Here is a 25727-nt window from a genome sequence, read left to right on the forward strand (position 1 = left end):
GGTCTTGCATGGTTGTTAAAAGTCCCATTTTCGCTGTATCTTTATATTTAAAAATTCTTCTTTACATGCCTTTTATATCTAACTTATCTTTAGATATCTCCTGAATAAAATGAATATCTTAACATCAAATGATGATTCTTTTAACTAGAAATGAATTAAATGAAGTGTGGTCTCAGATATTTTACCCAGTAGAGTACACACTTGGTTAGGTATAAATGAATTATGCTGCGGCCAAGAAAAACTAAACATATGAGGATATTTTTGTTTTGTGAAAAGAGACTGCAGTTCCTTTGGTTGAACCAGTATTCACTGAATAACAGCAGACATTCTGCTGGCATTCCTTACAGTAGCGGAGCTCAGTCAGACTAGCAAAGATTCCTTCTGTTGCATTACTTATGCACTACACTGATTATGCACAATGTGGTTTTGCATTATGAGCAATCAACTGAGCAGGAGAGGGGGAGGAAAATAAATAAATAAAATAAAAGTACCCATCAGCATACACTTCACTCCAAGTTCTGCATCAGTGCTGTATATTTGTTTCTCGTGTTTTTTCTTTCCACATAAATTTGATGTGTTGTCATAAAAAAATAAAGTCAGGAGAAGGTATTAATGCTGTCTTAAAAAATGTACCATTCTTAACCATGAAAGATAGTTAATGGCTCGGGATTGTTTTCCAAGTGGTCCATTCACCATGATATTTTAAAAAGCAGCAGGCACTTTCAATGACAAAAATGAAGACGCAAGGTCTTACTCCAAGGGCGGCACGGTGGTGCAGCAGGTAGTGTCACACTCACACAGCTCCAGGGGCCTGGATGTGGGTTCGATTCCCGCTCCGGGTGACTGTCTGTGAGGAGTGTGGTGTGTTCTCCCTGTGTCTGCATGGGTTTCCTCCGGCTGCTCTGGTTTCCTCCCACAGTCCAAAAACACACGTTGGTAGGTGGATTGGCGACTCAAAAGTGTCCGTAGGTGTGAGTGAATGTGTGTGTTGCCATGTGAAGGACTGGCGCCCCCTCCAGGGTGTATTCCCGCCTTGCGCCCAATGATTCCAGGGTCTCTGGACTCACCGCGACCCTGAACTGGATAAGCGCTTACAGATAATGAATGAATGAATGAATAAAGGTCTTGCTCCAACAGTGAAAGTATATAAAATTTTATTCACAGATATGGTATTTTCAGTTGTATGACAATATTTCTTCAATGGAAGCTGGAGGATTTTATTAACTATTTACTCCGTAACTCACTATATGCTTTAATGAGTGGAGAATGATGTAGGCTGGTACAGATGTCAACATCTGTCATACACTATAGTACTAAAATAAGTTTACAGTCACTCTTCCTAATTAGTGAATTCATCTACTTAAAGATGTGCTCTCTGCTGACACAAGGATGCAATGTGTTAGACATAATTGGTATGATCTACATACACAAGAACACACTCATTAACTAATGAAGTCTTTAAGTCATCTTTAAAGCTATGGTCCAAGCTGGTTTGGAAGCAAAATGGTACTGACTCTTTATTAGTGCCTATGGTTTTGGAAGGGGACGCTCAACATGCACATATGGATTTGATATTCTGGTGTCCGAATACTTTTGGCCACGTTGTACAACTGTGAAGTTTGAATAACATCAAGACAAAACACTGTGGCCACATGTTGTTTGCTATACTCTTGGGGACAGATGTACTTAGTGCATGCAAATACACAGTACATTAGCCACGCTCCACAAATGACTCTTTTTGAAACACGCAAAATGTGTACAGTACATTCATAAATATGCATTAAAGCCCAAGGTCTGCAAACAAAAGCAAGCATACAGTACATTCACAGCAGTTATGTACACAATTCCTTTGTGTACACACAACAACCTCTCTCACTCACACACACACACACAAATATATATAAATATCAATACATTGTGATATATATATATATATAATCTCTCACAATGTATTGATATCTAATAAAACCTAAAATAGCTGTGGTTTTCCACAGGCAGCCACAGTAATATTCAGAGAGCAATTCAGGGACAGAAAGAAATTACACACAAGTGCCCCATACACACCCCTCCCTGTTCATAGAATGTCATTTAAATTCTACAACCAAGAGGTAGGTAGAACCTACAAAAAACGAGAATTTCAGAATTTGAAATGAGCATACACTTGTCAAACTATCGCATACCTGAAGAATGTCCTTGTTAGAAGAGGCCCCTCCTGTTGCCAGCACACGCGTTCCTGGAACTGAACAAGAGAATATGTTACAGCAATGTCAAATGCAAACCAGGGTCTCAGGTGTAGAGTCTTTTGAATCTTTGAGAGCATTTGTGTGCGCACCTTTAATACCTTTAATGTTTCATGTATTGGTTCTGCTGACATTTCTCTTTAAAGGCTGAATTAGCAAATTAAACTTTATGCTATATCTGCAGCGCTAAGTGGAGCTGTACGTAGCTGAATACCACAAAATGAAGGGTCATCTTCGTCACCCATCTATAAAATCTATTCTGACACCACATAAGGCAGATTACGCTGAGGTTTTCTGATATTCCTACAATGAGCACAACCTCAGTCTCATCTTGGCGAAGGGCTTTTTATAAATAATTGATGTCTTTATCAGCTTATGATGTATTGATGCCATCAAGTCACACGTATTGAATATTCATAGTGGTTTTCTACGTGCATTCACCAGCACTTTTAAGATATTATGAAAACACACTGTAGAATGTTACCACTAGCAATTAATGCGGTTATTACTTAGACCTCTTTAATTAGGCTGTTTTCTGTTTTTTTTTTTTAATGACTACCAGAGAAGTAATGTCTTTGGACTATTTTTGCAGTTCATCATGACAAAATCACACTTGTCTTGTGTGCTTGACTTTAACCCACAAGTTACAGCTTAATAAGCTTTTTCAGAGTTGATATATACCCTATATAACATTAACATAAACAGTGGGAAGAGTGGCTGCATGTTTCATACACATCTGATGATTCGAGCTCCTCCACTATTAAAATCTCTCAAGCTCATTCCTATGGTTCATGGATTTATTTACTTATTCATTCATTCTTGAATTATTTTTAAACTGGGAAAGTTCTTAAAGGAAAACATGGCTTCATCTCTGCACTGTGCAACCTGCTAAATTACTGATACTCCATTATCAACAGTGTTTTATTTCGTAAAATTATATTTTAAAATCAATATACATTGAAATAAATCACCAAAATACACTTGTTGCAGCAGCTGAAAAAAAGTGTATTAAAACACGTTCAACACGTGTCAACGAAACTTTCCATTTAAAAGCTGAATTTAAAACATTTGTGTCATTATTTTTTAAATGCCAGCTGCCATTTTCACGAGGTGAAAAACAACAGTCTGTTCAAATTGCATGCTTTAAAAAAAGAGAAATGTGACAGTGAAAATAGAGCCTTTAACCAAGAATAGTCAGAGTCGTACATGTTTATTCTTCCCATAGGAAGATCAATAATCAATAATAAGCATATGTTCAGACACCGTGGTGATTACTAAAAGCATCAGAGTAAAGCGCCACCATTTTTTAAATTATTATTTATATTCTGAATTGCTAATGACATCAGACATTAACTAATACACGACTTATGATATTGTATATAATATAAAATGTGTTTCAGACATTGATACTTAGAGAACATCTTGAGAGAACGGACCTTGCTGAAATTCAGTTAAATACTCCTACCATATAGAAATGTTAGGCTTCTTTTGAGATTTTCATTTTTGAAAAGCAAGGCTTTAATTTATTACAGGCACCAAAACGCACATATGGCTGTACTTGTGGCTCACTCGTGCCTCAGTTTTGAGAGATCTGAGCTTGGTTCAGAGGAAGCTCCCTCTTTCTCCAGCATTCTGGATGCTCAATTTTTCATGCCCCGCAGTAGTGGGAATCCGAGCAGAACTGTGATCTGTGTACGCTGGCATTGCTCCCCACCAGAGCCGCATTAAGGCAGCGAGGCCCACAATGGCTTTTTCTCCCTCTTGCAACATATTATCATCACCCTGCACAGCCACATGGCACTACCCCTTCCTGCGTGCACTATTAAAACCTGTCACGCCGCCGAGTGTAGCCTTGGGGTGCCAATAAGAATGAAATGGATCCAGTCTGAGCCTTGCACGATTGATTTGTTGCTTCGTTCCCGCTCTTTCATTGACCATCAATGACGGCTGTACATCAAAGGTCGGGGTAGGGAGGAAAACCAATTATAATTACACAGAGAGTGGGAAGAAAACTGCACTACCATGTAGGAGGATGGATAAAGCAGGAGAAAGAAACGAAAAGAAGGGAGTATAAAAGTCTGAGTTAATGTAGGGCTGATGCTGGGCTTTGATGAATGAATTTTGATATGGGAAAAAGCTGCCAAGTCTGCTGTTTAAGAATGAATGTGTGTTCTTCGATTCAAACCCTCCCATCTCCATGATACGGAGCCATAATAATAATAATAATAATAATAATAATAATATGTGAACGTGTGGCACTACAGCCTCACAGATGCACACAGATAGAGTGCTGGGGTCCTGGGTTTATTCCATGCCTCACATCACTGTGAGGACTGTGGTGTGTTCTCTGTCTGTGTGGGTTTCTTCCGGGAGCTCCGGATTCCTCCCATGGTCCAAAATCACAGGTTGGTAGGTGGGTTGACGACTCAAAAGCGTCTGTAGGTGTGAGCGTGTGAGTTAATGTGTGAGTGTGTGTCACCCCCTGCAATGAAATATGTTCCAATAAATCCAAGCAGGCTCCAGCCCCAACAAATCTCTGATCTGGATAAAGCAGCTACGGAAGACGGATGAATTAATTAATAATAGATGAACATGAGATAATAGTAAGTTCAAGGTTATATGAAAAGAGCCTTCAGATACCTTTATCTGAATGCCGAACAAAGACATGAACACATGGATCTCTCTTTGCCAAAGACTATAAACCTGCTTTTTTGTAAATGAACAATACCAGCGTTACAAAATACCCTGAATCTAAAAGAACATTTGGATGTAGGTGACATCTTTTCTGTCTTCACCCAGCAGCGTGTCAATTATCTCCTGGCTAGTACTATTGACACAGACAGGGCTGAAGTAAATATGTGGCCACACCAGGCTGTTTACCTTTGCATCTTTCATCTTCTGAGGAAGAGAAATCGATACAGCGTTGCATGTGGGAACACAATGGAGCCACATGGAGATGGAGATTTCTCTCTAGTCTCAGAGCGAGGATTACTTAAGCCCTGTCAGACAACTCATCCTGAAATTAATATTACACACGAGCAAATCTAGAAAAGCTTTAAGACCGGAATTCACAAATAAGACACCAAGAACACCTCAATATATACGTTGTGCAATCTGGGAGACAACATATTTCAGTAATTCCATTTAAAAAGTGAGACTTGTATATTATACTCATTCATTACACACAGACTGATATATTTTTTATTTATTTATTTTAATTTGATGATTATAACTGATGACTAATGAAAACCCCAAATTCAGTATCTCAGAAAATTAGAATATTACTTAAGACCAATACAAAAAAAGACATTTTTAGAAATGCTGGCCGACTGAAAAGTATGAGCATGTACAGCACTCAATACTTAGTTGGGGCTCCTTTTGCCTGAATTACTGCAGCAATGTGGTGTGGCATGGAGTCGATCAGTCTGTGGCACTGCTCAGGTGTTATATGGGAGCCCAGGTTGCTCTGATAGTGGCCTTCAGCTCCTCTGCATTGTTGGGTCTGGTGTATTGCATCTTCCTCTTCATAATACACCATAGATTTGCTATGGGGTTAAGGTCAGGCGAATTAAGCCTGATTAAGGCCAATTAAGAACAGGGAGACCATGGTCCTTAAACCAGGTACTGGTAGGTACTGTGTGCAGGTGCCTAGTCCTGTTGGAAAATGAAATCTACATCTCCATAAAGTTGTTCAGGAGCAGGAAGCATGAACTGCTCTAAAACATCCTGGTAGATGGCTGCTTTGACCTTGGACCTCAGAAAACACAGTGGACCAACACCAGCAGATGACATGGCACCCCAAACAATCTTCTGTGCTTGTCTTCTCTTCCTCCAGACTCTGGGACCATGATTTCCAAAGGAAATGCCAAATTTACTTTCATCAGTGAACATAACTTTGAACCAGTCAGAAGCAGTCCAGTCTTTAGCCCAGACGAGATGCTTCTGACGCTGTCTCTTTTTCAAGAGTGGCTTGACACAAGGAATGTGAAGCTGAAACCCATGTCTTCCATACGTCTGTGCGTGGTGGTTCTTGAAGCATCGACTCCAGCTGCAGTCAGTTGTGAATCTCCCCCACATTTTTGAATGGGTTTTGTTTCACAATCCTCTCCAGGGTGCGGTTATCCCTATTGCTTGTACACTTTTTTTCTACCACGTCTTTTCCTTCCCTTTGCCTCTCTATTAATGTGCTTGGACACAGAGCTCTGTGCCTCTTTAGAGCTCAGCCTCTTTAGCAATGACTTTTTGTGTGTTTCCCTGCTTGTGAAAGGTGTCAATGGTCATCTTTTGGACAACTGTCAAGTCAGTAGTCTTCCCCATGATTGTGTAGCCTACAGAACTAGACTGAGACACCATTTAAAGGCCTTTGCAGGTGTTTTGAGTTAATTAGCTGATTAGAATGTGACACCAGATGTCTTCAATATTGAATCTTTTTACAAAATTCTTCACAGAGTCATGGAAGTGTGTGTGGCACTTGAACAGTCCAGTAATATGGTGCCTGAACCAGAATATCTAGCCACTAGTGCTCGTGTGAGGGCGGCACGGTGGCGCAGCAGGTAGGTGTCGCAGTCACACAGCTCCAGGGACCTGGAGGTTGTGGGTTCGAGTCCCGTTCCGGGTGACTGTCTGTGAGGAGTTGCTGTGTTCTCCCTGTGTCCATGTGGGTTTCCTCTGGGTGCTCCGGTTTCAACCCACAGTCCAAAAACACACATTGGTAGGTTGATTGGTGACTCAAAAGTGATCGTAGGTGTGAGTGAGTGGGTGTGTTGCCCTGTGAAGGACTGGCGCCCCCTCCAGGGTGTATTCCCGACTTGCGCCCAATGATTCCAGATAGGCTCTGGACCCACCGTGACCCGGAACTGGATAAGCGGTGACAGATAATGGATGGATGGATGGATAGTGCTCGTGTGTTCTGAAACTCATCATCCATGAATGCAGCAAACAGGCAAGACAGCACAGGCTGCTCAGGATATTCTCACAGCTTATTGAATCAACAGCCCAAGCGAGTTAACCTTCTGCAAAATCTCAGAGAATAAAGTGAGGCCAGGCTGTTCTGAGCAGAACATTTGAGTGAACAGAAGAAGGTAGGGTGGATAGTGAGGCTAACAAAGCCAACTATTCCTGATTATTCCTCCCTGTTCTCAGAGGTAGCTCCAGTCAGAAGCCTACCGCTGCGTACAGAGAGTGACGGAACGACTGAGATCACCATTATTTGCATTCATCAAATATTTATGAGCCCCAAGCCGCACCACTCTCTGCCCAGTGTTTGTGTGTGAGTGTGTCCACACATTTACAGCCTTCGTATACACAGAACACCATCCAGGCCGACGCTGCATAATGCCGGGCCACTGCATAATCTCCAGTCCATCATGTGCACCCTTATGAATGAGCATGATTTCTGTGGCACTTGCTAAATATCTACATGACTACTTCGCAAATAGCACAAAAAGGCGAACATCAGGAAAAATATCTTAGGAAATGTTAAAGATTTATGTGATAATTGTAGTTGTAAATTTTATTTTATACATTTAATTGTAAATTTAAAATAGAGTGAGGAATGCCTACCGCTCCAGGCATGTGTGCTCACTGCCCCCTAGTGTTCACTAGTGTGTGTGTAAATGTGTTTCTATGCATGGATTGGGTTAAATCCAGAGAACAAATACCTCTGTGCGCAAGATCTTAAGTCATAAATCCTATGAATAAATGGTAAGAAATTTTAATCTTGATTTTGTGCTTACACTGAAATTAGAATGCTAATAGACCTGGGTGAGCGATATGTCAAAAACTATAACACCATTGCACATTAAGGCAGTTTGGCCTCATGCATAACCCCATAACAAACATGGGTTTTCAAGAGCAGGAGTTACCCTGTAAACAGACATCATGTTGACTGTTAGGAGCCTTCCTGTTCATTTTTCAACCAGCGAGCTGTCGCTTCACTTCTGGTGTCACAACGGGTGTCAAAGGAATCAATACCGAAAACAAGGTATTGCACTAGCATCTCTGCTGATTCTCTAAAAATGGTGTCTGCACAAGAGCAGAGACAGGACTATAGCCCTTGGTCGCACAGAAGCTTGAGAAAACATAAAAAAAAAAAATAAGACTGGAAACTAAATGTCATTCTAGGACAGGTAGATGCCACACATCTGCCAGAAAACAACTGCATGTGTCAACATGGCATCAACCAAAGAACAGAGCATGAACATTCAATTCTGTCACCTCACTCCAGGATTCACAGAGTTGGAGCTGACAGCAATTTGTCATATTGTTTCTGTGGTTATTGGATATAACTGTGCCGCTATTAGGGCTAACATGCACCGACATATGGCATGTGAATTCATCTGAGTGCCTGTTTCATCATTATCTCAATGCTCTGGCAAAATCGTAATTGTGATGGTCGCAGCAGTGGAGTTGAGAGAAAGAGACAGAGGGAGAACAACACTTGACTGAGTGACCAGTGCAGATCAAAGAGCATGGTGAATAATTTACAGCAACAGCAGGGCTAGAGGGAGAATCAATGTCCCTTAACCAAGAAATAGATTTATTGCACATATGTCCCATCAGGGGGCCACAGAGACAGGCTGGATATAGTGCATGCAATATTTCTTCTTTTCCTTCATTACTGTAATCATCATCACCACTTCTCACCAGAATAATCCTTGAATATGCAAATACTCGCCTAAAACTCCAATCCTTATTCTACCTTAACCAAAACAGCCCAGAGTTTATGTAAGAAAACTTTATGGAACTGGCATGGAACTCACTAGCACACACACTCTTTCACATTAATCTATCACTCATTAACTCAGGTTTAACAAAAGGCACTATTCAGATTTTTGCAACAGTAAGAGCATGTGTCCTTGTTTTAATGTCTGATGTTTTTGAAATGCTGATACTCATCTGATTAGCTACTACATTCTGTATCCTGCTTCACTCTTTTAAAGAAAAAGAGAAACACAACATTGGCTGTGTTCCCACAATAGCTAACATTACCAGAGTATAACATGATTTAATGGCATAGTATTACACTCAAGTATTCATGGCTATTGACCAGACATGACCGATCCACATTAAACTGACATCAGTTATGGGCTGTTATGGTTATGTGTCAACACATTATTCAGTAGCAAACATTGCAGTCATCAGTACTCACTATCAGCCCATACCTGTGAATTTAAATCAATACTAGGATATAGAAACTAACTAACATTTTGATGTTAATAAACAGATGTATCAAAGCTGTGCCCAAGCTGCTTTCATTTCCTAGAAGAATGATATATAACTGAGATGTCTGCATACACTTTCAAGTGATAGCTCAATCTCGAAGTGCATTATTAATAATTATTGATAGGGCATTAGTGAGCAATACTTTCAGCAAAATCCTCCTGTGAGAGTCAGCTGACCTTCAACAGAGAGAGAGAGAGAGAGAGAGAGAGATTTGAGCTATCTGCTTCTCTAGCTAAGAGCCCTGCGGCAAGCCTAAATGTCAAAACACCCTGAGCAAAAATCAATAGAGACAGTAATAATATTAAAAAACAACAACAATAAAAACACAAACTGGTCTCTTTGGTTGGAGATATTTTTGGAAACAAGTATCCCTCTGACAACTTGCTACACTGCACTACATTAAAGCCAACACAACACAGATGACCATCAAGCACAAGCTTTGCATTTTTGAGAAGATATTTCTGAGGCGTATTCATACAAATTAATCTAAAATTCTAAACGATTTTATAAAAGGAAATAAAAAAGATAAAAAGAAATGAAGAAGAAGGCAGAAAGAGAGAAAAACAGCTAGTAAGATAACGAAGGAAAATCGAAAAGAGAAAAACATATATGAATAAGAAATCAGAAAAAGAGTGAGAGAGAGAGAAATGAGATTGAGAGCAAACAAGACTGAAGAGTGAAAATAGGAGATAAAGAAATAGAAAGGTGAGAAATACCAAGTTAGGAAAAAAGAAAATAGGAAAATACCTAGAGAGAGAGAGAGAGAGAGAGAGAGAGAGACTCAAAAAGCCCTCAAAGGCAGCAGGGCCAAACACTGAGCTGGTCGGTCAGTGGGCAGAGGAATTTCTCGGTGGCTGGGACACACACCCCTTTCTCAGCGCCTGATCGCGCTTTAATTAAAGTGTTTGTTTCGCCGGCTGTCGGCAGCAAGCTTCCCCGCTTGTAATGTAATTACCCTCACTGTGATTTCTGCTTCAACAAAACTGAGGGGGAAAAACAAGTACACTCACCACAATATAATGAGAAGAAAAAAGTAACAGCTGCGCTTTACAAGGATCCTCAAAAAAGTCAAGAAAGAAAAGAAGTGCTAAGCATAACAAACCCACTGTTGGCCAATAAGTGGAGGTGAAGGAGGCCATTTTGTTCAGCATACTAGCTCAGACTTGTGGGTTTTAATGTTCGGAGCCAGAGCTGCTTCTGAATTCCCCTCAGAGCAAGCTTGAGTCCAACTGCACCAGGCTGCAGAGTTCAAAAAGTGAAGAGCAGTACCCTCCAGCAGCAGCCGTACAGTAACAGTCTGCTAAAGGTGTACAGTTACTATAACCAAACTTTATAACCTGTTCAGTGTTTGTCTAAAAGAGAATACTGGAAAAAAAGCCAGTATTTGGAAGATACAATGGTTTTGTCTGACAGAGACAAATACCCAGACAAACAAACACATCGTCACTGTCCAATTAAAAATATGTACCTCAATTCTGTGTCAATTTTTAATTTAATACATCATTTGAACACAGCAGCAGTCCTTCGCATTGTGTGAAGATTCATGATGAACCAATAGAAATGCTCCAAAGTTGCTTGGAATTAAATAGACTTGGAATTTTCATTGAAAGTTAAGGTAGATAGGTATATTCCTTCTTCTGTAAAGTTACTATTTTGGGATATACATGTTTTTAATAAATAGGACAGCGACAATATACAAAGAAAAAAACACAGATATATAGATATATATTGATACATAATTAGATGAAGGCATGTTGACTGATATAAACAGGTACAAAACCAGACAGATGTACATATGGGCAAGTAGAAAGATGTAAATTAATAGGTATATGGAAAGAGACCATCATGCATGCATATATAGAAAAACAGCATGTTTTATAGAAACAGATAAACACACTTCAGATTCTTTGAAATGTCATCAGATCAACAAAGAAAAAGAAGAAGAACAAAGCAGGTAAACAAACTGAACTTCAGAGAAAGTGGAGTGAGGAGAATAACAGGAGTGAGAGAAGATATAGAAAAACATGCACAAGAACACGAGGCTGAGAAAAGTGAGAGTGGACACTTACTGATCTTATAGCCCAGCTTTTGGGCATGCACCCGCTTTGCCAAGAACTGTCCTTCAACCAGGGCTCGAATTTCCACCTCCTGGGTGAAGGTAGTTACCTGTGCAGAGCCAGAACACAATGGCAGGCATTAATTCCAGAGAGAAGGCTGATTCTTCACTTCACAAAGCTCTCTTTCACTGTCCAGGCGTTCCCACAGATGAGCCGGGCAACGGCAGTGACCTCAACTCACTCCATAATGCAGCTGGAAATCCCACTGTTGATTGAAGCTGGCCTTTCACACTGATCTGAGAGCAGTTTTTAGCTTTGTGTCTGAAACCTGGAAGGGTTAGAGTTAGGGCAGGGCACGATGGTCCCTGATCAGTGGAAAAGGGCAAGTTCCACCCACAAAGTCAATCCCAGCAGTTCACCCACAGTACGAAGGCAAAAACATGTGGACATAACTAAAGATGAAGAGACTACTGCTCAGTTAAATTAAATAATAGAGGAAACTATTCTAGACAAAACAGGAAATCATTTCAGTAAGAACATCTGGTGTTTCAACTGTTTGCATGAATGTTTTATAACAAATATTTTTTTCATACAAACCATAACAAAGAAAATCAAGCTTTAAATATATCTATGTATAATAAAAATACAACCCAAAAAGTCTGTAAACCAATTAATAAAAAGCAGAATTCAAAAATGAAATAGAAACAACACCAACATCTGAAGTACAGGCAACAAAACAATGAATTTTGGAATTATAGGAATAGAAGTTCACATTTACATATATAACTACATATAAGTAACTGAATACACATTAAAAAGTAAACTATTTGGTTTGTGAACAAACATTTGCCCAAATAAAGCCTGTAAATATGATTTTACACTGAACAATGACTGGATTTCTATGATCTCCACTGACAATAAAAGCACTTTGTAGTTCTACAATTACAATTCTTATCCTCAATGCTCAGGACACACAGAAGACCCTAACAGAGCAGGTATGATTTGGGTGGTTCACTCTCAGTGTTGCTGACAGGTTGGTGGTGTGTTAGTGTGTGTTGCGCTGGTACAAGCAGATTAGTCACAGCAGGGCTACTGGAGCTTTTAAACACTCCACTGTCCACTGCCCAGGTGTTAGACACACCTACCTGTTGGTCCACCTTGTAGATGAAAAGTCAGAGACAATGGCTCATCTGTTGCTGCAGATTTGGTGTTGGTCACCACCTTGTCCTTCATCTGTGGACACAAGACGCCACCCACAGGACACAGTTGTCTGGATAGTTTTGGTTGGTAGACTGTACTCAGGCAGTGACTCTGAGCACTGCTTTGTCTGATGCACTCATATCAGCACAACACACATCAAGACATCACCATCAGTCACCATCTAAATCACACCTGCTCCGTGATGGTCTTATGGAGGTGCTGACCACTGAAGAGCAGGGTGAAACAACAACCATCACAACAGTTCTGCATTAGTAGTATGCTGTTCTTAAGGTGGAATGCTGCTTTTCTTTACAGAACATCATCCTCAGGAAAGTGTCACTTTCAATTAATTCATCTTCTGAACATTATTTCAAAAGGGTTGGTTGTAAATGAAGGTGTATTTTGACAAATGTAATATGATTCTTTACAGTTCTCTTGGTTAGCACTAAGAGTTTTATTTTATAGCTCTTCTACAGATACTCTTTCTTCTAGTCTCTTTCTAGTGGTGGAGATGAGCCAGGCCTGTAGTTTCTTAGAATCTCCTCTGAATTATTTTGTGTCTTCCTGAATGAGTCAGTTCTTATGTTCTTGGAAAGCTGGCCACTTCTAGGAATCTTCTCCACTGTTCACTTTGAGGGAAAAAAAAAAAAAAAAAAAAAGTCCCTCGCTGGAGACCCAGAGCCTTAGAAGTGGGTTCTAAACTCCACCATTTTAGTAGCTTTCCATATAATTTTTTTTTTTCAGAATTTCATTGATCACTGTACAGTGGGCTGCTTGTTATAACCCTTTAGCTTGCTTTAGTGTTGCTGGAAAATATCTACCCAAGTGATGTTTATATTCAAAAGGGCTGGCTGTAAAACCTGAGTGTTTCTAGTAGAGGTCTGCACAAGGCGGGTCTGTCCATATATCCACATGATCGGTGCAATAAATGGTGGGCAGGATCAAATTTGAGTGCCCATGGTCACAGGGGGCAAGCAGCCTTGCAGGCTTGAGCAGGTGGATATTTTTCTTTCTTGTGATGGGCTCAGACAGTCAGATTATTGGCTACTTGTGCAGAATGGGTGAGAAGAAATAGCAGTGTAAAAGAATCCACTTTAAGCAGTTAAATGACTAATGTTTGTTCTCAACGCCAAACCAGTACTGATGATGGAATGCACTTAAGTGAATTTTCAGTGTGACCATTCTTTTTATTTTTCTATTTTTGATACCCTTTATTCATTTAACTATATATATATATATATATATATATATATATATAAAAAATAACAGCATGGTGGTGCAACAGGAAGTGTTGTTGTCACACAGCTCCAGGTTTCTAGAGGTTGTGTTTTTGAGCCCCACCCCGGGTGACTGTCTGTGAGGAGTTGGTGTGTTCTCTCCGTGTCCGTGTGGGTTTCTTCCGGGTGCTCCAGTTTTCTCCCACAGTCCAAAAACACACATTGGTAGGTGGATTGGTGAATTAAAGTGCCCATAGGTGTGAGTGAGTGAGTGAATATGTGAGTGTGTGTCGCCCTGCGAGGGACTGGCTCCCCCTCCAGGGTGTTATCTCACCTTGCGCCTAGTGATTCAGGGTAGGCTCGGAACACACCGTGACCCTGAACTGGATAAGCCGTTATAGACAATGAATGAATGAATGGATTGATTGATTCATTCATTAATGTGTATAAAATTGTGCATATATTATATACACTTTTGACAGGAATGCTCCTTTTAGTAATGTTCACTTTACTGAGACCACACTAAAATTGTTGCATGAACACTTGCTGCCAAGTTAGCATATGGGCATTAGTGTATCAATATTTAAATGTACCCATCAATGGCACAAAATGGAAATATTTTTATAACAATTTATATGGCTTTTATCAAACAAGCATTCAAGTCCAACTTTGGTCCTATACTCTAACGTTTGGAGGGGCCACTTGGCACCAAAATATAAGGTAAAACCAAATTACACCACTGATGTTAATGAGCCACTTTGTTTACTAGATTTAAATTCATTACATATTAAGGTTCTTTCAATGACAAACATAAAAAAAATACCTACTTTTTGAAGGTACTGATTGAATCTGTATATCCCAACTGCAGGGGGAGTGATCTCCTTTGTATCAAAATAAATGCCTGAAAAAAATTGACAAATCAACCACAGTTGATGAGATTTAGTTCATTTATCTGCTTCCATTCAGCAAAGCTCCTTGTGGGAGCGCATGAACACGTCTGACCCAATTTCCCCCTGATTAAGTCAGAGAGTGATCTACAAACTAAGCATGTTTATCACTTTTGTGACGCACTCCAGGTGACTGATGTTTTTAATTTGAAAAGTAAATGGTGCAGAACAACGGTCACCTATATTTCCATTGTTTCCCATGGGGACGGACCTCAGGGCTCTGGAGAAGCCTTCCCACGATCCTCCTGCACACTCATTACGAATCCTCTCCCTGGTCAAAGAGCCATTCTTATAGCTGAAAGAGAAAAGGAGGCATTGCAGGTGAGAGGCTAGAACTGACGCCACACAGATGCACACTAACTAAACATCAGTGAAGAGATACAGTGTGTTTCTATAGGTTTTTATTACCCATTGTCAACAGCCAAGGACCGTGAAGTAAAAACAAGGAAATGGGGTAATTTCAAGGGCCATTTGGGTTGAGCTGACGTAAAAGAAAATGAACGATAAGACCATCTTGGGCTTTAAAAGTCAGGGAAGGCTAGCGGCTGGCGATCAAATTGATTTTTCCAGCTGCCGGCCCAGAACAATAAACGGAACTACTACCTGAATGCGTCTAGATATATCCCATCAGTGTAGGGCTACCAGTCAGCGGGCTCTCTAACATTAATACTGACAAAAACACAGCCTTATGCTCCACCATAAACATATGGAAGCCTACAGCGAAATTACATAAGATAGAAATATATGAGCTTCAAAATATATGAAGTATTATGTATTTTTGTTAAAATTTTAAAATCTGTTACAAAGTTTAACATAAGTTTCATAAAGTGTATAAATCTAAGCTTATTCAGCTCCTGGAGGTTTTAAAATTTGCACTAGCACTAGTTATCCCAATAACTGATTAATACTTCTTTTAAGGTGCAGGAAAGCCCCAGGCTCAAGTACAATCTTTCTTTTAATCATATTTTAATTGTAACTTTCTGTCAAAGTTTTTGTTGAGGTGCTTTCTAAGGAACATCCCAATGCTTTAATTTTACATGTTTATTTCTATTGGTTTTACAACAGTTTTGAATCTTTTTTGATTTCATTTTTCTTTTATTGCTCTATAATGGCTTACTTTTTTATTTTTAAAATCATGATTTAATTGCAGTTACACCATTTACTCTTTCATATTTTATTATTTTTATTTTAAAGAATTTCTCTAAAGCAATGCGAGCTGAATTTCTGTATGAAAGTGCTGTACAAATAAAGATTATGTTTGGTTGTCTTTAATACAAGGGGTATTCAATAGTTCTTTGTATCTATATATTCCTGTAGGTAATTTACTCTGAAAATCAGCAAAGATTGTCATGTAACATGCACTATATGGCCATAAACAATCTGTCACCCACTGTTAAACTTAGAATGAAACTTTATTGTCATGTCAAAGCAGAAAATCTTTCTTTGGTGGTGAAGAAGAAGAAAAAGATGATGAAGGAGAAGAAGAAGAAAATGGTGAAGGAGAAAAGAAGGTGAAGGAGAAAGAGAAAAAGAAGAAGAAGAACGTGAAGGTGAAGGAGAAGAAGGAGAAGAAGAAGGTGGTGAAGAAGAAGAAGAAGAAGGTGGTGAAGAAGAAGAAGGTGGTGAAGAAGAAGGTGGTGAAGAAGAAGAAGGATAAGAAGAAGATACATTTGATACAAATTAGTGCGATTTGTTAATATATCTAATAGCATTAGGAACAAAAGCTCTTATATACACCTTAAAACTTAAACTCAAAGATAACATCAAGGGTGTTTGCCACTGGATTATACTCTTTGCACAAATGTGTTTGGGCATGTTGCTGAAACCTGAGCACAGTGCTGCACATGACTGTAGAATCCAAAACATTAGAGCTCCACTCTACAGCCCAGACTTAGCCTCGACAGATTTTTACCTGCTCCCGAATTTGAGAAAAGATCTTGGTGGAAAAATGATTCTCTGATGATGTTGTTAAATTTTCATGATATTGTATCTATAAACCACAATACTAATCTATTGTAAACAGAAATACTGAATTCATGATAGAGGATTTGCTTGTCTTTCATCAAAACCATTGGATGATTTAGTAGTACTGGGAAAATATAAGTACATTATTAAGATCCCATACCTTAGAAAGAGACGTGCTCCTATACTGAGGTATTGACAGCTGCGTTCGAACAGATATTTAAGCTGGTACAGATCTAACTCCAGCATTTTTTACAAGGTCAGTGAAGTCTCTACAGAACAAGCAGACTAAAGAAAAATGTTGCATGGTGACATTAATACAACATAAAGGAAGAATATCTATCAAAATGCACTCTTCTCGTTGCAGTGTGAGGGTGACCTTTATTGTTGTCTCAGTCAGCAGCTAGCTAGATATTTCCCTAAAGTCATTCAAATATAGTGCTGGAGTGCAGAGCACTTCAGATACTAGGCTGCTACGTGCCTACACGGCTGCAAGAGTCTTCACAAAATAGCCACTTGGGATTTTAACACACATTTCACGCTTAAGATGAAACATCACAACCTTAGAGGAGGAACAACTCTTCTAAGGACGAACCTTCCTCTTTCTGTTTCATTGTCTCATAAAGATGTACAATAAATACACACAAAAAAATTAACCAAGACAAAACCTCAACAAAATCTTAAATTAAATCTACTGGCTTTTACCTGGTTTCAAACATCTATTCTTGCACTATACACGCCAAAGGTCATGGCCAAAACTTTTTCCCTTTCAAATTCAGATTAAACTTTAGCCTAAAGCTGTATCAATTTTAAAATCACCAATGATGCTTTAATTTAATCCAAGTCTAGGCTTAATCTGGGTCTGGAAATCTAGAACTATAGGTCCAAACAACCGCTGCTGGTTCATCATCTCTTTTATATTCATAGAGACGTTGTACCTCAATTTCTACAGCAGTAACCTAAAAACTTCTAGGAAGTCTTTGTAACAGATGTTAAAATTCCTGTGATATTTTGGCATTCAGCAACAAGAACACGGCATGTACTATTATTAGGTGATTAGTTCTGGTTTGAAAAAAATCATGACTCCAACACAAACCAAATTAACTGGAAAATGCTCCATCGCTCAGACACTCAGAAGTTCCATTCATGAAAAAAGGCATTTGCTGATCATTCCTCTTTATTACCTCCAGATATTTCAGAAGCTTATTTCAATGTTCACTGCAAAACTTTAGCACAATTTACCAGATCAAAGCCATGTAGGATAAACCATCCACAGGGTTGCAGAAGATATGGCCTTCAACCGTGGGCCTCGGTTCTTTGATCCAAAGGAAGACAGTATCGCTCGTACCCAAGCTCACCTGGGAGAGAAACAGAGCTCATATTAAAGATGAAATCATCTACTTTGTATTGTGGTAGTATGGTCCAGGCACAACATCATATTGTGACTGCTACACATTTTGATATGCTTTGCAATATAATATTGTGATTTGTTCAGTTTTTATTGCTGTCATAATACATACTGCTGTCTTGTGTCAAACCAGTGCTGTCAAAACCAAAATGCTTATCAAACTATATGCTGAGGACTCGCTTTCTCACATAAAACTAAAAGAGCATTCACTAGTGTTGGGACATTCAGTGATTTGTGATCACCGCCACTGTAGATCATATTTAAGCAAGAGAAGCCTAGATTCACTGTAATGAATATCCTGATTAGGCAGGGGGTTGGAATGCTAGCTAACCAAGCTAACTCTTAGCTAACCAAGCATTTAAGCACTAACTAACATTGTGTTTCAAAAGGTGCACGTACAATAGTTGCAGTGTCCTAGCATTACAACCAAACATGGCATTTAAATATTACTATGGTAGCTTGATGGCACTGGCACACACACACACACACACACACACACACACACACACACCCACTGAAGGTGAGGTTAGACTCTCATTACAAGGTGCAGCAGACATGTTCCTAGAATATCTGGGGCACCATTTAAGGTACAACAGAACATTTAAATAGAATACTGATGATTAAGAAGCCAATTTCAGCTTCCTTTTTCTATTCCGAACTTCAAACTGATTTTATCACATTATCTCTCCTCTGTGGAGCATGGGCGTGAGACACTCTCCTGGGGAATGGTTCACTTGTGCACTGGCTCCTTCATGTCTCCACACACTCATTTTACACGAATCTCTCTGTTTCTGTTCAGCGTGTCTTTCCTTGTTACTCGTCTTGCTGTTGTTCCTGTTGCTAACTCTTGCTTTGTTTATGGATTCAGAATCATGCATGGGCCTAGTTTGTACCTGTCACTCCATATTTTGACAATTGTGTGTGTTAGACAATGTGTGTTTGTAAGCACCAAATAAAGCAAGTATGTGATTGCATGCTGCCAAACTGTCTCCCTCATTACATCAGCCTTTTCAGAATTTTTAGAATTTTGTCATGAGGGTGCACACAATATGAAAGTGAGAATAAAGCACACGTTTCTGCTACAAATAAGCACAAATCCCTCCACTATTATGTGACAAAACAAAGCTAAAGTAGCGTGGCCCTGTCTGTACTGACCTGCTTATGCACACAAAAGAAGAGAAAACAATGAAAGCACAGCGAGAGCTGGATAAATCTCTCACAACACAGTGGCAGATAACCCTCACAGTACAGAATCTCTGTCTCTGCTGGTTCTGCTTCTGATCCACACTGTAATTGTTTGGATGATGTAGTCTGAGGTTTTGTATCCGACCAATGGTTTTGAAAGTTATCTTTCTTCAACCATGTTCATTTTACAAACAAGGCTTTGTCTTTCAGCACATATAGTGAAATCCTGCAAGGCAGGGACACATCCTGGACGGGGCGCTATCCCTCCACAGGGTGACACACTCAGACACTTTTGAGCCCCCTACCAACATGGACCATGGGAGGAAACTGGAGCACACGTAAGAAACCCACACGTACACAGGGAGAACACACCAAACTCCTCACAGACAGTCACCCGGAGCAGGACTTGAACCCACAACCTCCAGGTCCCAGGAGCTGTGACTGCGACACTAACCTGCTGCACCACCGTGCTGCCCTTAACTACATGATTTACCACTTTAATCCAGCTTGTTCTACCAGCACATCCCCCGCAGGGGGTGAAGTGTTAAAAAGTAAAGATCGTTTGACTTCTGTGTGCTTTAACTTGCAGTTCCATTCACATGCTTAGGATGAGGTCAAAGAGTTCTTTGATCAAACAAAGTTTTTATTTTTTTAAAAACACAAACTACATTACCCCCATGGCTCTAGGAATTTGATGCTACAAACAGAAAAGTCCTCTGCTCATTGAGCTTATGAATAACTTATCCACTGGCTGGTTCTTTTTAGCAATCCAGCATTTATAATTTAGTATTCTGAATGTTTATCACACCCACTGTATGTGAAGGATGCGCACAATGAATAAATGGATAAAATCATTTCTGAAATTCCAAACTCCACTCCAATATTTTCTTTTTCTTCTTTTTTTAATTAAGGAACAAATATGATTCTACGGAGTAAACCCAGTCTATGAATAGGTGGTCACACATTTTTCAGCGGCTTCTGTTGCTAATAAAGGAGTTCAGCTTCTTGTACGTATGTAACATACATGCATACATACATACATATATATAAAAAGCACTGACAGAAAGGGAAATGCTCTGAAACAGCTACCCATAAACCAGCCACCGTATCCAATCACATCAGTGCAAAGAGTATAAATCCACTGGCAAACACCCTTAGTGTGATCTTTGAGGATGATTTGTTTATGGCCATATAATGCATGTTACATGACAAGTTTGCTGATTTTCAAAGTGAAATTCTGAATTTTAAGACACCAACACAACACCCCAAATAACAGATACTGGGAAGTAACACACAGATTTAACTATTTAACTTGCAGGGGTTCTTAACCTTTATTTCACACACATTTTTTGCAATGACACCTAATAAGATGGCTATAAAGGGGGAATACTGAAATTCAGTAGTGTTCAGGACCTTCTACAGGAGAAATTACATTTGCGTATATTTCAACACACTATTAAATAACTCATTCATTCATTATCTGTAAGCGCTTATCCAGTTCAGGGATCCAGAGCCTACCTGGAATCACTGGGGGCAAGGCAGGAACACGCCCTGGGGGAGGTACCAGTCCTTCACAGGGTAACACACACACATTCACTCACACACTCACACTTACGGACACTTTTGAATCGACTATCCACCTACCAAAATGTGTTTTTGGACCATGGGAGGAAACTGGAGCACCCGGAGGAAATCCATGTGGACACGGCTATTAAACAACTGAAAATACTATATACATTTTTTTTGTGGTGCAATACAGAAAAAAAGAACTAGAATGATAACCACAAGGCGGCACAGTGGTGCAGCAGGTAGTGTCGCAGTCACACAGCTCCAGGGACCTGGAGGTTGTGGGCTTAAGTCCGGGTGACTGTCTGTGAGGAGTTTGGTGTGTTCTCCCTGTGTCCACATGGGTTTCCTCCAGGTGCTTCGGTTTCCCCCCACAGTCCAGAAACACACGTTGGTAGGTGGATTGGTGACTCAAAAGGTGTGAGTGTGTCACCCTGTGAAGGACTGGCGCCCAGTTCCTGCCCTGCACCCAATGATTCCGAGTAGGCTCTGGACCCACCGCGACCCTGAACTGGATAAGTGGTTACAGACAATGAATGAAATATGACGATTTCTGTCTCTTGCTGCTTTGGAAATGTGTACCAACCTTTGAGTGCAGTGAGGAATGATGATTGGTTGGTGAGTCTGCACAAGACAACTAATCATGTGCATCGTACAACTTTACCCACCACTACTCCAGGAGGGCTGCACATTCGTTTGCATTAGTACATTTTTCAAGCACTTTTGCAACCCCCACCCACTGAGACCATGACCCACTGTTTAAGAATCCCTGCTGAAGACGTGTTTACTAATTTTCTCTTAGAAAATCAAAACATGTCATCTGACCATGTGTGCCTATATATTTTTATAATATTACCATAAGGAAGGTTTAAAACCATACACTGTTGGGTATGAGCAGGTGACTGAAGCACTGGTCTAACTAAATATTGACTGAGGTCCATCTCTCTGACAAAAAGACTGCACATTAAGACTCCATTAAGAAAACACTTACTGCAATATCACCTTCTTGCAGGCGCATCCCAGCCAGTGATCCTGAAACGTGAAAATCAAATTACTTTAACCACTTATTTTACAACTGTCACAAGCAAACAACTCAGCTCCCAGTCTGGCCGCTTTCCCAAAGTGTCACAATCTATTATAAAAAAAATTCATGCAGATGCTCTGAGAAATCCATCTTATTTACTATCTTGGCAAATACGTTGATATTGATAGACAAGCACAGAGAAGGGGAATCAAATGTAACTATATTTTCCAAACAAAACCTTACTAAGTAATCTTACTGTAGTGTGGAACTGTGTGTCTGTGGCACTATGTCATCTTTTTAGGCTCATAACCACAACTGCTGGTCTGGGAGGGGGGTGTCATCAGGCTTTTACATGTTTTAATTTGGGTGGTAGAGGGCAGACTTGGTTAATATTTTATATAGCTGGTCATTGACATACTTTGTGGCCTGGCAGGGAGGGAAAAGAAAGAAAGAAAGGCTGAATAAATGTGCTCAGGCTTTGAAACACACATACGCTAATGTTTCAAATCCTGAGCACATTCATTCAGATGTCCCAGTGTGGCTTAGATGATCTAACAATAACATTTTAATAGTTTAGGAGTGATTCTGCAGTCCATTCATTCTGGAGCCAGAATCATTCATCTTCTGTCATTATTCAGCTCTTCCTTGTTCAAGTCTGTGCTTGATGGTACATAATACATGACCACCTCGGCCTACCAGATCTACCACAGTATTTTATATAGTCATTTTTGCAGCAAGTTTCACAAGATTTACAAAAGTTGTAAGTATGAAAGGGGCCGGATTTAGAGACAACGTAATTGACCTCACTCTCTCTGAGCAAGTAGGATGGCTCTTCCTCTCCCAGATTACTCAGTTACCAATGGTTTTGTGTTGATGTTGTCCTTCAAGTGTGTTGAGATGTTCAGTAATGTGCATAATGTACACTGTGGACAATAATTTCACTAACATGCACTTTGGAGCTCTACGTGGAGATACCTAGCAACAGAGAGTAATTGAAAAGAAAGAATAATCTATAAAATGATTTGACACAATACAAAATGTCACAGAATCACAACTGATTCATTTATAAATATTAATCATTCATTCATTATCTGTAACCGCTTATCCAATTCAGGGTCGCGGTGGGTCCAGAGCCAGCAACACAGACACACACACATTCACACCTACAGACACTTTTGAGTCGCCAATCCACCTACCAACATGTGTTTTTGGACTGTGGGAGGAAACCGGAGCACCCGGAGGAAACCCACGCAGACACAGGGAGAACACACCAACTCCTCACAGACAGTCACCCGGAGCGGGAATCGAACCCACAACCTCCAGGTCCCTGTAGCTGTGTGACAGCGACACTACCTGCTGCGCCACCGTGCCGCCCGAAATATTAATCAATCCTCTTTTTTTTTTTTTTAATAGAGCAATCGTGACAGCTCTATGATACACACAGAAATAATGACTGTACACAGCCAACAGACGTATGAAACTCTCCTGCAGGCTGGGCGTCTCCCGCCTTTATTATGGTCATAAAGTCCATTTTATGCAGATTACACTGTTGAGGCTAGATGCCATTGGTTGCTGGGTGTCAGGGTCACTTTTATGTTTATGTCTGCCGATGGTGGGCTGTAATTGAAAAATGTCAACCCACCCCAAGGGAGTAATGGGGGTAAGAGTCAGGCACTTGGCCAGAAGCCAGCTTCATTTCTTTCTCTCCATCTTCCCTCCCCTTTCTCCCTCTCTCTGATAATATATGGTTTACATGCTGGTTGGGAAGGGAACGTGACCACTGCTCTCATTGGAATCCTCCAGGAGGTGGTGCAAGGGGAGGGGGTTAATGAATCAATGCCGTGTTAGTGCCATCTACAGGCTGTAAGACCTCACTGGCAGATAAAATCTTGAATAAGAGACTTTGATTTGGTCAGCTTTATCCTGACCAAATCAGTGGTCAGTGATGCATTATTAGCAATTCAAAAAGAGCTGGTGGCTGGCTTTACACCTCAAATCAAGCGTGTGCTTTTCATCAACTTCCCATACTCATTGCTTTATGGCAGACTGGGGGGAGTCTCCTCTAGCTATTGTATGGACCTGGCAATGAATAATTCTTGGAGAGAATATCGGGAATTGAATAAATAATAATTAAGAATGGGTACAAAGTGAAGATATTTTTCAGTGATAGATTCCTACCAGGGTTGTCTCCAGTGAAGGCAACTACTTTGCAAACCTCAGGAAACCCAAAACGCTTCACAAAGTAGTGGGAAACAGAGCCCTAAAACAGAAGACAAACACAAACATCAACATTCACAATCATCGTTCAGGATCCTGGCATAGAATATACATTTCATTAACATCCATTAGACATTTTCAACATGAATTAGATCATTATTATTTCAAGTCTAAAATTCACTAATAGGTGAATTGAAAAGCTTTGATTATCACATTATAAAAGGCACCAGAATGGCACATTATAATGAGCTCCGTATAATAATTTTACAAATGTATCTTCAGTCATTATAATTTAGCAATTCCACCCCAATCCTAGCCTTCCTGATATAGCATACATTCAAGACATGTAAAGCCAATACCCTTTTGAAATTGCTGTAAAACCTGCTTCAGTGTACAACTCACCGCTCTTGCAGGAGAACCCCCTGCTCACTGCCCTTGTGTTTGATTGGATATCAGCTCATTCTAGTTATTCCAAATTGTTTGCAAATCTCAAATTAATTAATTAATATTAATAAAATGATATTATATCAGGTATTGAAGAAATTACTTTTAAATGAAATCTTTTTAAACCAGATAAAAAAAATATAATAATAAATCTTCAAAGTACCAGAACAGCTGTGGATGGAGCAGGGTCACCCAACTTCTCTTCCAACTGAGGTGCTGTTGCTTGCAGACACTGTTGTGACCACTGCTTCGTAAAGATGTTCATTAAATTCATCCCTGAGCCTTAAAAACAAAGAAAACTTTAGCCACTTCTGCTCTGTAGACGCTGTACGTACGCAGCCATGATGTTTCACAAGAAATCATTTGCATGCGAACAAAAGCAATTAGTTTCATGCTATCTTTGATATCATCTAAAAAATATCCTCAATAATCTGAACATTTGTAATTTCCTCATAATAGAAAATTCATAACTGAGTCAAAGCCCCTGGCATAACACTCCTGCAGAAATTCCACTCACTGAGCAGCTCTTGACTTTGAATAATAACAGAGAGCATATCTGATAAGGTTTCTTTAATCTGATCATGATAGTTCTTAATAAGTTTGGCACAGTTTAACATTTTTTCCAACTCACAAATAAAAATAATCAAACTTCCTTTTACTGGGTCAACACAGCCTTATCTTTTTAGGTTGTTTAATTTAATACGATGAAACAAAAATGACCTAGAAAACTAAACATGCCTCATGCTGACTTGGAGTAATTCCTGACCTTGCAGGAAAGCAAGTTACGCTACATGTCTAAACGTTGTAGGTATGTTTTATAATGAGTAACTTCATTTGGGAACTGAGGATAACAAAATAAGACATTTTGCAAATGTAATTATGTTTATATGCATTGTCTTTTAGAATAATTGAAGTAGGTGTTTGGCACAAAGGACACTGCAGCATTTCTAGAAGAAATTGTTTGCAACTGTTTGCATAAGAGTTGTAACATTCCTTGATGCTGCAGCAGACTGTTTTAGCAACTGTTTTATAAAGT

The 25727-nt window shown here is 39.7% G+C and overlaps 1 protein-coding gene across 5 annotated transcripts in view; it reads right to left on the reverse strand.

Annotated features, from left to right (window-relative positions):
* xylb (xylulokinase homolog (H. influenzae)) overlaps nucleotides 1-25727 on the reverse strand; it is a 61145-nt gene that overhangs the window by 30086 nt on the left and 5332 nt on the right. For all 5 annotated transcript variants that reach the window (XM_066684089.1, XM_066684093.1, XM_066684092.1 and 2 more), the window contains 8 exons: nucleotides 24855-24973; nucleotides 24209-24290; nucleotides 21998-22038; nucleotides 18090-18205; nucleotides 15065-15180; nucleotides 14766-14839; nucleotides 11534-11630; nucleotides 2181-2239 (listed from right to left, as the gene is read on the reverse strand). In XM_066684089.1, the coding sequence (XP_066540186.1) occupies nucleotides 2181-2239; nucleotides 11534-11630; nucleotides 14766-14839; nucleotides 15065-15180; nucleotides 18090-18205; nucleotides 21998-22038; nucleotides 24209-24290; nucleotides 24855-24973 (704 nt within the window). The remainder of the gene's footprint in view (nucleotides 1-2180; nucleotides 2240-11533; nucleotides 11631-14765; nucleotides 14840-15064; nucleotides 15181-18089; nucleotides 18206-21997; nucleotides 22039-24208; nucleotides 24291-24854; nucleotides 24974-25727) is intronic.

This window comes from Hoplias malabaricus, chromosome 10, assembly GCF_029633855.1.
Source record: "Hoplias malabaricus isolate fHopMal1 chromosome 10, fHopMal1.hap1, whole genome shotgun sequence".
Lineage (NCBI taxonomy): Eukaryota > Metazoa > Chordata > Actinopteri > Characiformes > Erythrinidae > Hoplias > Hoplias malabaricus.